Below are 14,731 nucleotides of genomic sequence, written 5' to 3'. Positions count from 1 at the left end.
TGATTTGAAATACATACCTTGGAACACAAAAATTAAAGTATAACATTAATTTAAAAAAAAAACTTGAAAAGAGAAATAAATATGCAAGCGTACTTTAAGATAACTTTAAAGTCATAGAAATTATTGAACTATACTACATAGTTTAAAATACTTAAACATTAAAGCAATAAGTATTATAAGTAACTATAATAAGTAATGAAAAATACAAAAGATATTTAACCACACTTAGATATTTTAAAAGATTTTTATTCAGTTTTTATTTATTTTAATTTGTATGTAATTTGAAAATTTAGTTTTTATTTTGTACTATATTTAATTTATATTATTATAAATGGATGGTATTATTTAGGAAAAATGTATTTCTTAATTTGAAAAAAATTTAATTTATTACACTATATTGTTTTACCATTATATTTATTTTCATTATTTCAATCTTAGTAAAAAAATAACATTTTTATAAAATTTTTATTTTTATTTTTAATTTTATTTTTATTTCAATTTTTTATTTACTTTATCATGGAAATTTTATAATTTTTATTCAAAACAGTTCACAAACATGATGCCAATAAGTATGTCGATATGAAATATAATTTCGAGCAAACTATGCATATAAATAAATATTCTGATTATAATAATGAATCAACACAAGAACAAATGTGCAACACTAATATAAATCAGACTTTATTAAATAATGCAAGTAACGTGATTATGACCCCTGATGGTCAAAGATTTCCCTGCAGTGTTTGTGGTAAATCTTATTTAAGAAAGCGCCATTTACAACGCCATATGCGTGATGAATGCATTGGTATACCACCACGATTCAAATGTGATTTATGTCCTTCAAGATTTCGTCGTAAATACCATATGGTACGTCATATGAACTCAAAACATGGCATACCGCCGCCCCTAACATCACAAAATAGCAGTTTAAATAATAATTCAAGTACAAATAACATATCCATTAACGCAAATAATGGATCTTGCAGTGATAATGAATTGAAACCACAAAATCTTTGCATTAAAAAAGAGAAAATATCTTATGAAGCTGACAATATTTCTGCCAGCAAAGTCTCTGGCATTTGTAATACTACATTATCCGGGGGTACTGCGGTTGCTGCTGCAGCTGTTGCTGCTAACAGCAGTAATATCCATAATAAGGTTAATATTATTCCTGCTCATATGGATCGTGTGGTGCAGGCAAGCGTTTTGGCGGCAATGAATGCTGCCGCAGTTGCTGTTGGTGTACCTAATTTAAGTAATAGCCCACACCACCGTTCAAATGGTGTTTTCAATGCATCGGATCAAAGAACACTTGGTAGTTGCCCTAGTATTATTAATACTGACATTTCTAATGAAAACCAATGTGGTGATGAAAATCGAGCCATTGGGAATGGAGCTGGTGATGCTGGGGTAAATGGCGGTTTGGATAGAGTCGAATTAAATCAACAATTATTGCACCAAAGTTATTTTGATGATCGCGATTCCAAAGATAATTTAAGAGATATAAAGGCTGTTATAAATGATGATGATTGGAAAATGAAATTAAGCTTACAACTCATATCGAATTCCTTGCTTAAAGAGAGGCTCGTCAACGCAATGCCATTTTCCTATAATAATAATTAACATTAATTTAATCTTTTAATTTATTTAACATTTTATTTTAATTAAGTTATATCATTATTTCTTTTCCTCATTTTATGATATATACATTTATGATAGTTGTAAAAATAGTTTTACTTTAATTAAACAGATGCTAGTATATTAAAGAAACATTTCCAAATATGAGAATACCAATAGAAAATTGAAAATTTACAAAAAATACATTATTTATATAAAAGAGAAAATTTAATAATTTATAACGCTTAATATATACGAAAGATTTTATTTCCCCTTAGTATTGTAAGTTTTAATTTTTACATTTTGAAATTGATACATATATATTTGTATAACGTTTTATTACGTGATTGTTGTTTGCAAAATAGTCATTTTAATAAAAATTTCTAAAAGTGTTTACAATGTTAAAAAAATTAGCAAGTTATTCAAAAAGCAAAAGATAAAAATTCAAAATGTATTTACAAAATAGTTGTATGATAACTAAATTTAGTTTATGCAATTTGTCGAATAAGAGATTGAGAGGTAATTTGTAATTAAGTTTATAGGTAAATTAGATTTTAATACAATTATGAAGAATGGTTTCTGGAAAGCTTAATATTGGTATGTGTACCAAAATTATTAAATATTTGTAATATTTTAAATAACAGTCCAGCGCAAAATAACTCTTTCAATTAGAAAAAAATTATAAAATTTTTATATTCTAACTGATTTATATTAATAAGTTTTTCAAAACACAAGTTTTTAAATTAAGAGATTCATGATTCATATTTGTTATAAAAAATTCATTCAATTTTCCCAATTTCATTATAAATATGTAATGCTAAAAACATCGAATAGCTATAATTCCCTTAGAAATGTTTTATATAAAATAAGAAAGTTGTACGGAATATTTTTTTTCATATCTCAATAAAATTCGCATAAATATACATAATTACCTATTAATATAAATAACAGGTTTGTGAGTTGGATTGAGATTATTGTCTCACATTATACAGTCTCCAAACTTGAAACTATTCTACATTAACTTTAAATTTGAATTAAGGATAAAATTTTAATTAAATTAAAATTTTTTAAATTGAATTAAAAATTTATGATTGCGTTCATAAATCCATAAAAAGAACACGATACATAAAATGCAACTCGTTTAAAAAAATGACGAACAAATAAAATCACGAAATTTTAAATAATACTCATTTTAAAATCAATGAAAAGTTTAAAAAATGAAACTATGATCTAGTCGTGTCGTTTTTTAAATAACTATACATATTAAGTAAATGTACTTACATACATACATATACACATATTATTACTTTTCTTTTAATATTATTTTTTTATTTAAAACATTACATTAACATTTCTTTTATGAAAATTAAGAATGTGCAGAATAGAGTGAATAATTATTTTCGCTCTTTTTATTTTGTATAATGAACTTGAACGAAATTCATATATTTGTAAATAAAAATAGGTACAGGTAATTGATACTCCTATTAATTTCAAATTTTTTAAAGTAAATCTATTTTAATAGTTAATAGGTATCAATAGATGAAAGTTGTCATAATTTGCCATAATTTTAGTATAGTATGATAGTATTGATTATTTTATTTTATCTGTATTTTTTTTGTATTTTTTAAACAATAATAATGATTTCTTTCAAGGTTGTTTTAAAAAATTTTTAATTTTAAGTTTTTATTTTTCTTAAAAGTCACTTTAAAAATAAAATTCTAAACGATTTGATTAATTTTTTTAAAAAATCAAGTGACAAAATTTTACAAATTATTCTATATAATATGTTTTTCTTTTTTTTGTGTTTCTAAATTACATATGTATTTTTAAATTAAGAAAAAATGTGAGAATACAAACATATTAGAAATTAAAACTAAAAGCTATCTAAGAAGTATTGTTAACGTTTTTATGCAACGTTACTAAAACAAATTTCAAAGCTTTAGGTCTATATTTTTTAAGAAAAAAGGTAACAAATACATGAATATACATATAGCTTTCGCTATCCATAAATTAAATATTTTTAAACGTTCATAAAACCGTAAACAATATCAATTCTTTGTTTTTTTTTTTTCAATTTTGATATAATATTTTTAAATAGATGTTTTTATAGCTTCATTTTGAAAATGAATTGATTCAATATATTGATTCAAATGATTGAATTTTTCCTGAATATTTAAATTACAGGTATCTCATTTTTATGTTATGTTCAAGTTTTGCTTCATTTACTAAATTTTTATATTTTTATGTGAAATATTTATGGTATTCATTAGATATCATGAATTCTTATAAATAACAGAGTTCTTTGTATATTGTTTTCTTTTCATTTTACAATATTTTATGATCAGTGTTAACATTGTAAATCTAGAAAAAAGAAATATGTATAAAAAAAGAAAACATTTTATTATAAATTCAACTTGATTTGATTTTTTTTCAATTTTTATTAACCAAGTAAAAATATTTTTTTTAGGAGGAGTTTGGAAAATAAAATTCATAACTAAGACATCTTTAATGAAGCGAAATTCTATGAAGAGGAAAGTGAAATTATATTCGTATATTTATAGAAGACTGGCCTTTTTATTATTTCTTTTTTTTATATAACAATGATAACTACGATTTTCAGATTATAATCTAATTAAAGAATAAAATATCTATGAAAAATCAAATAGAAAATACAAATTGCTGAAAGTATAAAATGGGGCCCATAAAAAAAAAAAAAAACTTGTTTTATTTCTATACAATTTTTTAGCTCTTATATTTTAAAATATATGTAAATGCATATGCATATATATATATATATATATTTATATGAATATATAAATATAATATATATATGTACGTATACATTAATGTACATACATATAAGTAATATGCTTTCATATTTTAAATTTTTTATTTTTCTCTTTTTTTTATGTTTTCTTTTTACATTTTGAATAATACACAATTATTTTTACTGTTAAATTATAAAAACCATATTTCAAATTTGTTTTAAATAAATTTGCTTTTTTGAATAATAATTGAAGTTCTATTACACAAGCCTGCATTTAAAACAAAGTTAATTTATTATTTTTCTAATAAAAAAAAAGTTTTTAAATGGAATAAGCTTAGATTGTGTGTGTAATCTTTTTTTATTTTATTAAAAAGAATTAATTAAATTTATTGAATGCGTAATAACCTTAATTTTGTGAATATTTTTCATTATGTACAACATGTGTGTAAATTAAAATTTATACTTTTAAATTACTTTTTTAGTGTAACATTTAACATAAATTTTATTTATTTGTATAAATAATAATTAAAAATAAGAAAAATATAGTTTCGAATATCAAAAATTTAATTTTTATCTCATGTTTTAAAGTCATAGTAATCAAATTTTAAAATGTTAATATGTTTGCTTAATGTTATTTTAAAATTAAAAATTGATTCTTCTTGATTTATTAGGGTAAAGTAAAGATTAAGTGAAGACGTTCTTACATATTTTTAATTTAAAGCCTTGTATATTATAACTTTTTTTTTTATTTTATTTTGATGGAGATATCTTTATAAATCACTACAGTCGACATGCTGTTTGTAAGACACATTTCTTCTAAATTATTCGTTTTACAAAGTTTGAATTGTAATATTTTATTTTTATCAATTTGGTTTATTTTGTTTTTCAATACATTTTTCTCTTTTCATACAATTAAAATTGCTTTAGAACTTTTTGCAACCTGTAATGAAAACTTTTTTTTTGCATTTCACATGTCATTTAATAGATTATTTTTTCTCGTATCATTTAAAACAAAAAAAAAAAAATTCAATCCAGAAACACAAAATTCCACTCTTCTACCATCTGCAATTACAGATTTAATGTTATGGTGTCAAATGCATTCATGTGACCAATGCGGCAAATCATACAAAACGCGAAAAAGTTTAAGTCGTCATAGACGGTTTGAGTGCCGCTTTACTATAGAACGCCCAGTATTCCAATGCCCATCATGTAGTTATGCTGCAAAACGTAGTGATAATTTAACTAAACATATTCGCACACATTTTCCGAAATTAGGAACAAATAAACCAAACAGTGGACGAACAACATTAGCTGAAGCAGCTGCAGTATTCTCTATGCATCATCATACATCAATTCCAACTAGTGTAATCGAAAAAAAATACGTTCCAATGATGTTTAAAATGGGTTTAAAATGAATTAAAAACAAATCAAAAAATATTTTTTTATTTGCAAAATACAGAGTATTACAACAAAATGAGCTTGTGACAAACAAATAAGTTTAATTTTCAAATTAATAACAGGTTTTCTTATCTATAAAGTAATCTTTTAGAAATTCTTGGCCGAACAAATCCACATATTTGTCATAGATCTTTAATTTTAAAATTAAATTATTTACTTAATTTATTTTGTTGCTGAAATTTTCTAAAAAAAAACATTTTATGAATAAACTTAATGTCATTTAAAACTCGGATTAAAAATCTTTATTTTGTTGAGGATTTCTATTATTCAGCGAAAATACTCAAATTTAGTGGTTAAAGAATGATATCTGTGTTCTTAATTAATTTCTATTGAATCAACTACCCAACATTTTAAACATCATTATATAATTATGATTTTTTGAATGATTTATTATTAGTACCAAAATATTTTACTTAACTAAGTATATATAAATGTATGTACCCAATGTAACTATACTTTGACTTTTTGCATTTACATTTAAAATTATTTTATATAACAATTATTTTTCTATAAATTTATTAGTTAACATAATTCCTAACCATTACTTTAATAGACTTGTTCCTTCATTTTAATTTGAGAATGCTTTTTATCTTGATATATTTATTAAAAAACAATAAAAATTCTAAAAATTTTGATTAAAATTTAACTAAAATACGTACATTTATTTAATAATATGTAAAATTTAAAAAAATAAAAATGTGTTTGTTGTAATATGAAATAATCCAAAAATTACTTAAATTTAATATTCAATTTTAATTCAAATTAGTTTTAAGCTTTTCTTTCATGAATATTTTGTCAAGTTTGGCTTCAGTAAACACTTATTTTTGATAACAAATATTTGTTCTCTTTAATTTGAAAAGCAAAATTGAAATACGTCCTAAGGAAAATAAAAACAAAATAATCTAGTCGTGTATTTTTACTACATATATGATTATATTTATTGATTAATTAATTATTTATCTATTTAAAAAACTTCTTTATGTATTTGAAATTAAGTTAAGAATTTAATTAGTAACTATTTATAAAAAAGTACTGAAATTTGTTTTTTTTTTATCAACATATTTTTATAAATTAATAAATATAATAGTTTTAGGCTCTTAATTAAAGGTATAATACACATTTTGCATTCCATTATACTTAACGCAAAAAAAAATAAAAATAAGTGTACTAAAAAAATATTTTTCTAAACTGTAGTATAGAAAATAAATTAAAGAATATAAAATAAATTTTTCTTATATATTTACAATTTAGAAGTTAATGAAAACTAAGAGAGTAACTGAATCCTATATAGGTTTTTTTACAATATACATATAAATAATATATATTTTGTAAGATTTTTAAAAGTATGTAAAAGTTTGAAGTTCTAAACAAAACAAATATTAAATTACTATTAAATTAAGTCATGGTTCCACCAAAATCTATATGTAAGTATATATATATATATGTATATATATATGTATATTATATATATATATATATAGATGTATGATATATGAAATAGGCGTTGAAGTACTTTAATTAGAGAACTACAAAAATTAAGAAAAGAATTTATATCGTTAATCAATTTCAACCATCTATAAAAAAAATACCCATAAAATTTTATAATTCGTAGATTTTCTGGATGTTCTGCCAGCTATACTTCAATGTCAGCAACAAATCAATGGACGTTTTATATGTCAATTTTGTGGCAAATCATATGCATCAAGAGGAAGTCTTGGTAGGCATGCACGTTATGAATGCCCATTTACTGGCGCTACACCAAAATTTCAATGTCCTCATTGTGATTTTGCAACAAAACGTAAAGATAATTTAAAATGTCATATAATAACACATTTAAAAAGAAAAGTATTTCGAAAAGATGGAATAAAACATGAATCATTTTCTAGTTAGGACATACATAATTATTAGAAAAAAAAACAAAAAAAATGCAATATAATCTAATAAGGAAACTTTTACTATTTCTACTTTTTCTTTTGTATTTTATTAACATAAAATCTATTATCGGACTGATACAAACGAATGAAAAACAAAATGTTTATAAAAAAATATAAACATTATTTTTTTTTTATTATAACAAAAGTACTTTAATTTTGTCCATAATCGTCGTTGAAGTTTTTTCTTTCATATCCAAGAATAAATTTATAATTTAATTTATAATAATTGTAAATGATCAATAGTACAAAAGATTTATTAAATAATATACCTTTTTGCAAACCAGTTAGCTTCTAATTTTAATTTAATGATTAGAAAATGTAATCCATAAATATATATATATATATATATATATATATATATATATATGTGTGTGTTGGTGTGTGTGTATAATATTTACAAAAATTTAAACACAAGTTTGAAATTAACAATTATTAAATGTTTTTAAAAACTAATAGTTCCATTAACAAAAAAAAGTTAAGAATATCTCAATTCAACAAAATGGTTTTTAATTAATAAATATTAATTATTAACTTAAATTGATTTATTGAGTATAACTGAAAAAGTATAAGAAAAAATTACAGTAAAAAGAAAAAAAATAGTGCCTGATTTATAAATTTTAAATAACACTTTAAAATAGTATGTGCCATTAAACAAAAAACTAGGAAAATCAAAAAAATAAATAGTAGATCACTTATATATATTAAAAATTCTTTTTTTTGTAATATGCCCGAAGTTTTTTTTCATTTTTTAAAAATATTATGACAGATTATATTGCATTATTTCTTTTAAAATATTAAGTATGTAAATTTATTTCATTTTATATACTAGAAAAAAAAATTTTTTTAAAAACGAAAAAAACTCATTATAAATAATTAAGAATTATTGGTTAAAATAAGTTTCCGCAAAATTATATTTAAAAAAATACGCAAAAATCTAAGGCTGAACGTATAACTAAATAACAAAAATATGTTAAAAAAATCAATACGAATATTATACATGTATACATTTGTTACGGTGAAATGTTACTTTTGAAATTATATAAACAAATGTTTTTAATATCAAGCATGATATTTGTGTAAAATGAAAATTTTTATCTTCGTATTCTCAACTTTAAAAAATTTTTTATTATTTTATTTGGACTTTGTTTAGCAATTTCAATTAACAGTAATTTTTTAGCAATCAAAAGGTTTTATACTTTTTTCAAAAATAAATTTCAAGCTTTTTTTTTTCTTTTATACATATTAAATTTTCGAAATATGACTATAAATTGCTAAATAATAGTAAATATGATATTATTATCAAAATACATAAAAAATTTCTTTACAATTTTCATTCGAAATATATTAATTAAATTTATAATATGTAAGTATGTAATTATATATTTAATAAAAAATATTATAAATAGTTTGATGTAATCATGCGTTTATAGGATTGTGGCAATTAATTTTGTGCTGCAAAACAGAACATTTAATAGAATATTATTTTTTATAATAAATAAGTCAATTCATGCAATTACGTTACAATTTAATTTATTTCAATACTGCATTAATTAGCATGCTAGATTCCGATAATAATTTTTTGTAGGAAATAAAAAAAAACCAAAAATATTTTTAAATAATGCCAAAACTGAATCAAATGAGATTTATTTATAAATTATTGATATGAAATGAAAAAGAAAAAATAATTAAAAATATTTTATACATACATACGTACAAAAAAAGTATATTTTTTTCTATATAGTTCTTTGTATACGTATATAGAAATCTAGTTTTATTAACTCTAATTTAAGTATATGCATATTATAGCTTATATACATATATAGAAATACATTAATGTAATATTATTTTTAAAAAATTTTCAATTTAATTTACGAATCTCAAATACTGTTTTTACTTATTAAAATAAGCAATTGAATCTTGCCAAAGAGTAAATAATATTATTATAATAAAAATAATTATATTATATTATATTATCTAATTCAATTTTATTTTAGGAACAATTTTTTGTTGCCATATTTTATTATGATTATCTGTGAAATCCAAATTGCAAGTAAAACACAAACTTTAGAAAGTTTTATTATCCAAATTGTTAATTGAAAAATTTTTACAATTTCAACTGATCCAAAAGGTTTAGTAAACGCCAAATAAAAGTAAGAATAAAGCAAACCGCGTATCTAACTAGTTGAGTATACTTAATTTAAACTTTGAAAACATAGATCGCTTTGAAAATTTAAATCGAGCAGATGAACATTTTTATGTGAAATTTAAAATTTTTTTTAAATTTCATTTTTTTTTATAAAATCATCTTAAAATAAACATCAATTTAGATCATCTTAAAATAAACTTTATATTTTTTTGCAATGTATTGTTTAGGTAACATAAATTTGTATTAGTGCGGTATATAAACTATATTCAATTTTTATTAATATTTTGACATCCAGTGATTACTTATTTTAAATTTTTTTTATATTCAAATATTTTTCGAATAAGTTTCCATTTTGACAATGCATCCCCTGTCGTTTATTAGAAGGTAATAAATTTAGAAAAAAAGAAAAGTTTTTCCATTATTTTCCAAAAAAACACTGTTTGAATTTATTCTAAAATTTGTATCATCAATTTTTGTGCAATAAGTCAGTCATAATTATTTATGCACTATTATACATTTATTTATGCATTTTAATATGCATTAATTTACTATTTTTTGTTCCAATCAACATATGCATAGATACATAAATAATATATTAAATTTAAAAATACAATTTTTGAAAGTTTTTAAATTTGTATAATTTCTACGAATATTTCGCTTTTCTGGAAAATTTGTGTACCAATTTTATAATTTTTTTTAATAGATATACATAATTATAATTGCGTTCTTTGAATATTTGATTGAGTGACTTAAATTATATAAAATAAAGTGAATGACCGAAACGAAAAATTCTAAAGTTTATGTAGTTTTATTACATAAAAGTTTATTATTATTATTATTATTGAGTTTCATTCTAAAACTTTGGTTATCTAATTTTAAATAACATAAACCAAAAGTGGCAAGTTAAAACTAAAATTGTATTTATTGACAAAAAACTAACTAATTTTGTCTTTAAATCCGGAAAATTTTAAGCATAAATTTTATGATATATATAAACATATTTTATGTTTGTATTAAAAATTGTATTAAAATAAAACGTGCATAAACTAAAAATAAAATAGACAAAAAAAATTTAATTAACAGAAACATATATTTTATAAAATATATTTTTATATTGAACAATTATATTCTTAAAAAAAATAATTAATATTAAGGCAAAAAAACATGAATATCTGATAGTATAACATTTTAAGGTTAAATTATACAATAAATTAAATATAAGAGCATTAATAAATATTCGCTAAATAACATAGATAAAAAATTTTTACTTAAAATTATATAAATAATTTATAATAACACGATAGAAAAAATCGTTTTCCCGAAAATTTAAATTTTTTTAGATAAACCGATAGCGATATATTTTTTTAAAATATTCTAGTGTGACAGTTTGTTTAGTTTTTTGTAAGGATGGATAATTTTCTAAAGTTTTTGAGCTTTAAGACATGTTTAACAAGCCAACAAGTTTTTTAAAAAGCAAACTTTCGCAATTTTTATGTTGTATTAATATTTTTTTTAATACGTTTATTTTATTGTATACTTTATCTGAAAAAATATGTAAAATGAAAAGTAAACTAAAGTGTAACTTTTAATTTTTTGAATAAAATATTTTACATATGCAGCAATAAAAATGAAAATAAAAACTATATATTATTAAAAATATGAAAAAAATAAAATAAGAAATTTTTGTATGCAAAGTTTGAGAATTTTTTTTTTATTTTTTATACATTACAAATAAATGCAAATATATACTTTGGAAACAAAAAGAAAAAAAACAGAAAAATTTGTACTTATTTATACATAAAAGATAAAAAATATTCCATTTTAAAAGTATTTCTTGCAGTTTTTTTAAATCATCTCAGATTCATCATTTCATATCTTTTCATATCAGATTCGTTAAATTATCATACATATCTGTGTAAATAAATTTCATGAAATGTAATATTTGTGTTTTGTTAGTTTTTGCTATTTATTTTGAAAAATTTCATTTATTTCAAACAACTTAAAACATCATATATACTAAAGCAAATTATATACTTCTTCATCGCCGTTATACATAATATTTATTACACAATTTTATTATACGGTATCACATTTATAAAACCTATAAGTAAAACAGAATGTTTAACTAAAACAGAATTCCTATAAAGCAAAATAAAGTAGAATAACGGATTCGTACGAATAAACAATAACTGATTTAGGGTCTAACATAGTTGAAATCGAAATTGGTTTTATTGGAAATTCATCTAAAATATTTAATCAAAAACAAGTAATATTACATAATATGTATATTACTTGTTTTTGATTCTTTTTTTTTCTAAATTTTTTTTACACAGACATTAATTTTTTGCTTTAATTAAATTAAGAAGAAATAATAGCAATAGTAATAATAATAATAATGATAATATTAATAATAATAATAGCAATATTAATAATAATAATGATAATAATAATAACAGTAATGATAATATGAGAAACTTTAAAAATCAAAATGATAATGATAATAGGAGGAACTTTAGAAATCAAAAATTAATATTAATTTAATTTTTATTATTTATTCTTAAATAACATATGTGAAATTTTTATTGTAAAAACGGTTGGTTTTTTCTATTTATTTTTTTTAATTAATTGAAATTTGCAGATGGATTTCCAGCCTCTTTGATATCATTTCAACCGCTTATATCGCTTCGGGATACTGCTCAATTGTTAAGGCGTGATTATTGGTACGAATTAAAATTTTCGGATTTATTCAAATTCATCAATTCTGATGGACGCTACCAATGCCCTAGACAAAATTGTTTAAAAAACTACAAGGACGCTAGTTCGTTGCAAAGACATATTCGGTAAGTTGATGATTTTAGACGCTTTAATAGTTTATATGTGAATAGTATAAAATTATATTTAATTAAATTACTTTGCCAGTTTTACTGCTTGAATTTTATTAAATAATGTTTTTCTTTTATTATTGTAATTCATTTTCAGATACGAATGTGGTGGGCAAAAGAAATTTCGTTGCATGATGTGTGGTAAGGCTTTTTCGCAAAGTTCACATTTGAAACGTCACCTAGAATCAGGTGTTTGTGTCAAATACTATTTATAATCCAAGTTTTATATTACACCACTGATATCAAAACAAATTTTAAACGGAAACTGACGAATTTATTTAACATTTTATAATAATAAATTATATAGTCATAAAATAAAATAAAAAAATCAATACATTTTGAAATTATATAAAAATATATAGAAACAATAATAAAACAAATATAATCGTAGATAAAGTTATTAAAACAAGATATATATACACACAAATATTATCAAATTTAATAAATTATTTCAAAATAAGCAAAAATAAAAACAGAAAGTATAGTAAATTATAAGATTTTAACATATTGCGTTCGAAAATTTAGGAAAAAAAAATAATTTAAAAAACATACTAGTAACACCCAATAATAAATAAAGTATGAGATCAGGTATATTTTTGTCGAAAAAAAAATATATATGTATAGCTTAATAGAAATATAAAAATGTTATTTTTAACAAATAATTAAATTATTATGAAGTTAATTCAATAGATATATATTTATTTCGTTTGAGAAATTAAACAAAAAAACAACAGTCTTGCCAAAAAAAATAAACAAAAACAAAGAAATTGTTAAAAACAAAATTATATAATCAAATTATACAAATCCATAAACAAAATATATATATATTTATATATATCATTAGTTTTAAAAAAAGTTATATTTAACATGAATTGTTGAAAAAATTATTTAATTATTATATATTAAACGTTATATTTATTAAATTATTATTATTTAGACAAGTTAAATTGAAAAAGAAAAAATTATCAATGTTGATTACTTTTTAGAATATACATAATATATTAATTTTAATCAAAAACCGAAAAAGATATATATATATAAAACAAGTTAAATTTGCTGTATTAAAATATTTGAGAAAATTATGTAAGAATTATATTATAAGGAATATGTAAAATTGATTAATTACATTTAAAATATGTACCTAAAATGAGCCACCAAATATTGAATCATATTAAAATTAATAGTTTTTTTTTTAATTTTTCTTTTTACATGATGGATCTTAGTTGAGTTTAAATTAATTTTATTACGTATATAAAAATTATAAAAAGAATTAACGAAATAATAAAGTGTTTAGTACAATTTTTATTAATGTTAAGACTTTTGTTAGCAATTAAATAAATGAAATTTTTAATTTATTTTTAAAAGGTATTGAACGAGTTTAATTAAAAAATTAAAAAATGATTTATTTACATTTATAACATATATATGTATCTACACATAGGTTAATGTATATAAAAAATTAACTAAGTGCCATAACTAAATTGAAATTTTATTGAAAAAACTTCACTGTATGAAATACAGTGAATAAAAATTTTCTGTTTTGAGATTTTTTTAAAATCTACTAAAAGCTATATGGCTAAAAATTACGCGCACTTTATTTTTAACTTTTGAAATACTAAATCTTTATAATCAGATAAAAAAAAAACTTGCAATATTATTTAATTTTATTGTTATTTGTTTTCATTTTTTTATTTTTCAAAGATTAATTTAAATTCAAATAAATTTATATTAGTATAAACTATGATAGTGTAATTATAATTTTTACTTTAGTTTTTTTTTCTTAAAAATTTAACTGTTATTGTTACTACTGTTATATAATTTTAAAAGTTTTGCTTTTGTATATATATTATATTTATTTATTTCTATTTATTCATTATAAATTATGCTTACAATTTATATTTAATTGTGGTCATCTGAAATAAATTCA

At 20.3% G+C, this 14,731-nt stretch overlaps 1 protein-coding gene across 5 annotated transcripts in view; it reads left to right on the top strand.

Moving 5' to 3' along the window:
- Positions 1-14,731, top strand: part of LOC129611049 (longitudinals lacking protein, isoforms A/B/D/L) — a 115,886-nt gene that overhangs the window by 67,491 nt on the left and 33,664 nt on the right. The window contains exon 6 of one of the 5 annotated variants that reach the window (XM_055523969.1): positions 548-1,756. The exons of the other annotated variants lie outside the window; for them this stretch is intronic. Within the exon in view, the coding sequence (XP_055379944.1) occupies positions 548-1,623 (1,076 nt within the window). The 3' untranslated portion in view covers positions 1,624-1,756. Of the gene's footprint in view, positions 1-547; positions 1,757-14,731 lie in introns of those variants that run through there. 5 annotated transcript variants of the gene reach the window in all.

The sequence above is a fragment of the Condylostylus longicornis genome, unplaced genomic scaffold (assembly GCF_029603195.1).
Source record: "Condylostylus longicornis isolate FDR11 unplaced genomic scaffold, ASM2960319v2 ptg000048l, whole genome shotgun sequence".
In the NCBI taxonomy this organism is placed as follows: domain Eukaryota; kingdom Metazoa; phylum Arthropoda; class Insecta; order Diptera; family Dolichopodidae; genus Condylostylus; species Condylostylus longicornis.
Note: the sequence above shows the minus strand (reverse complement) of the source record. Positions and strands in the feature narration are given on the sequence as shown.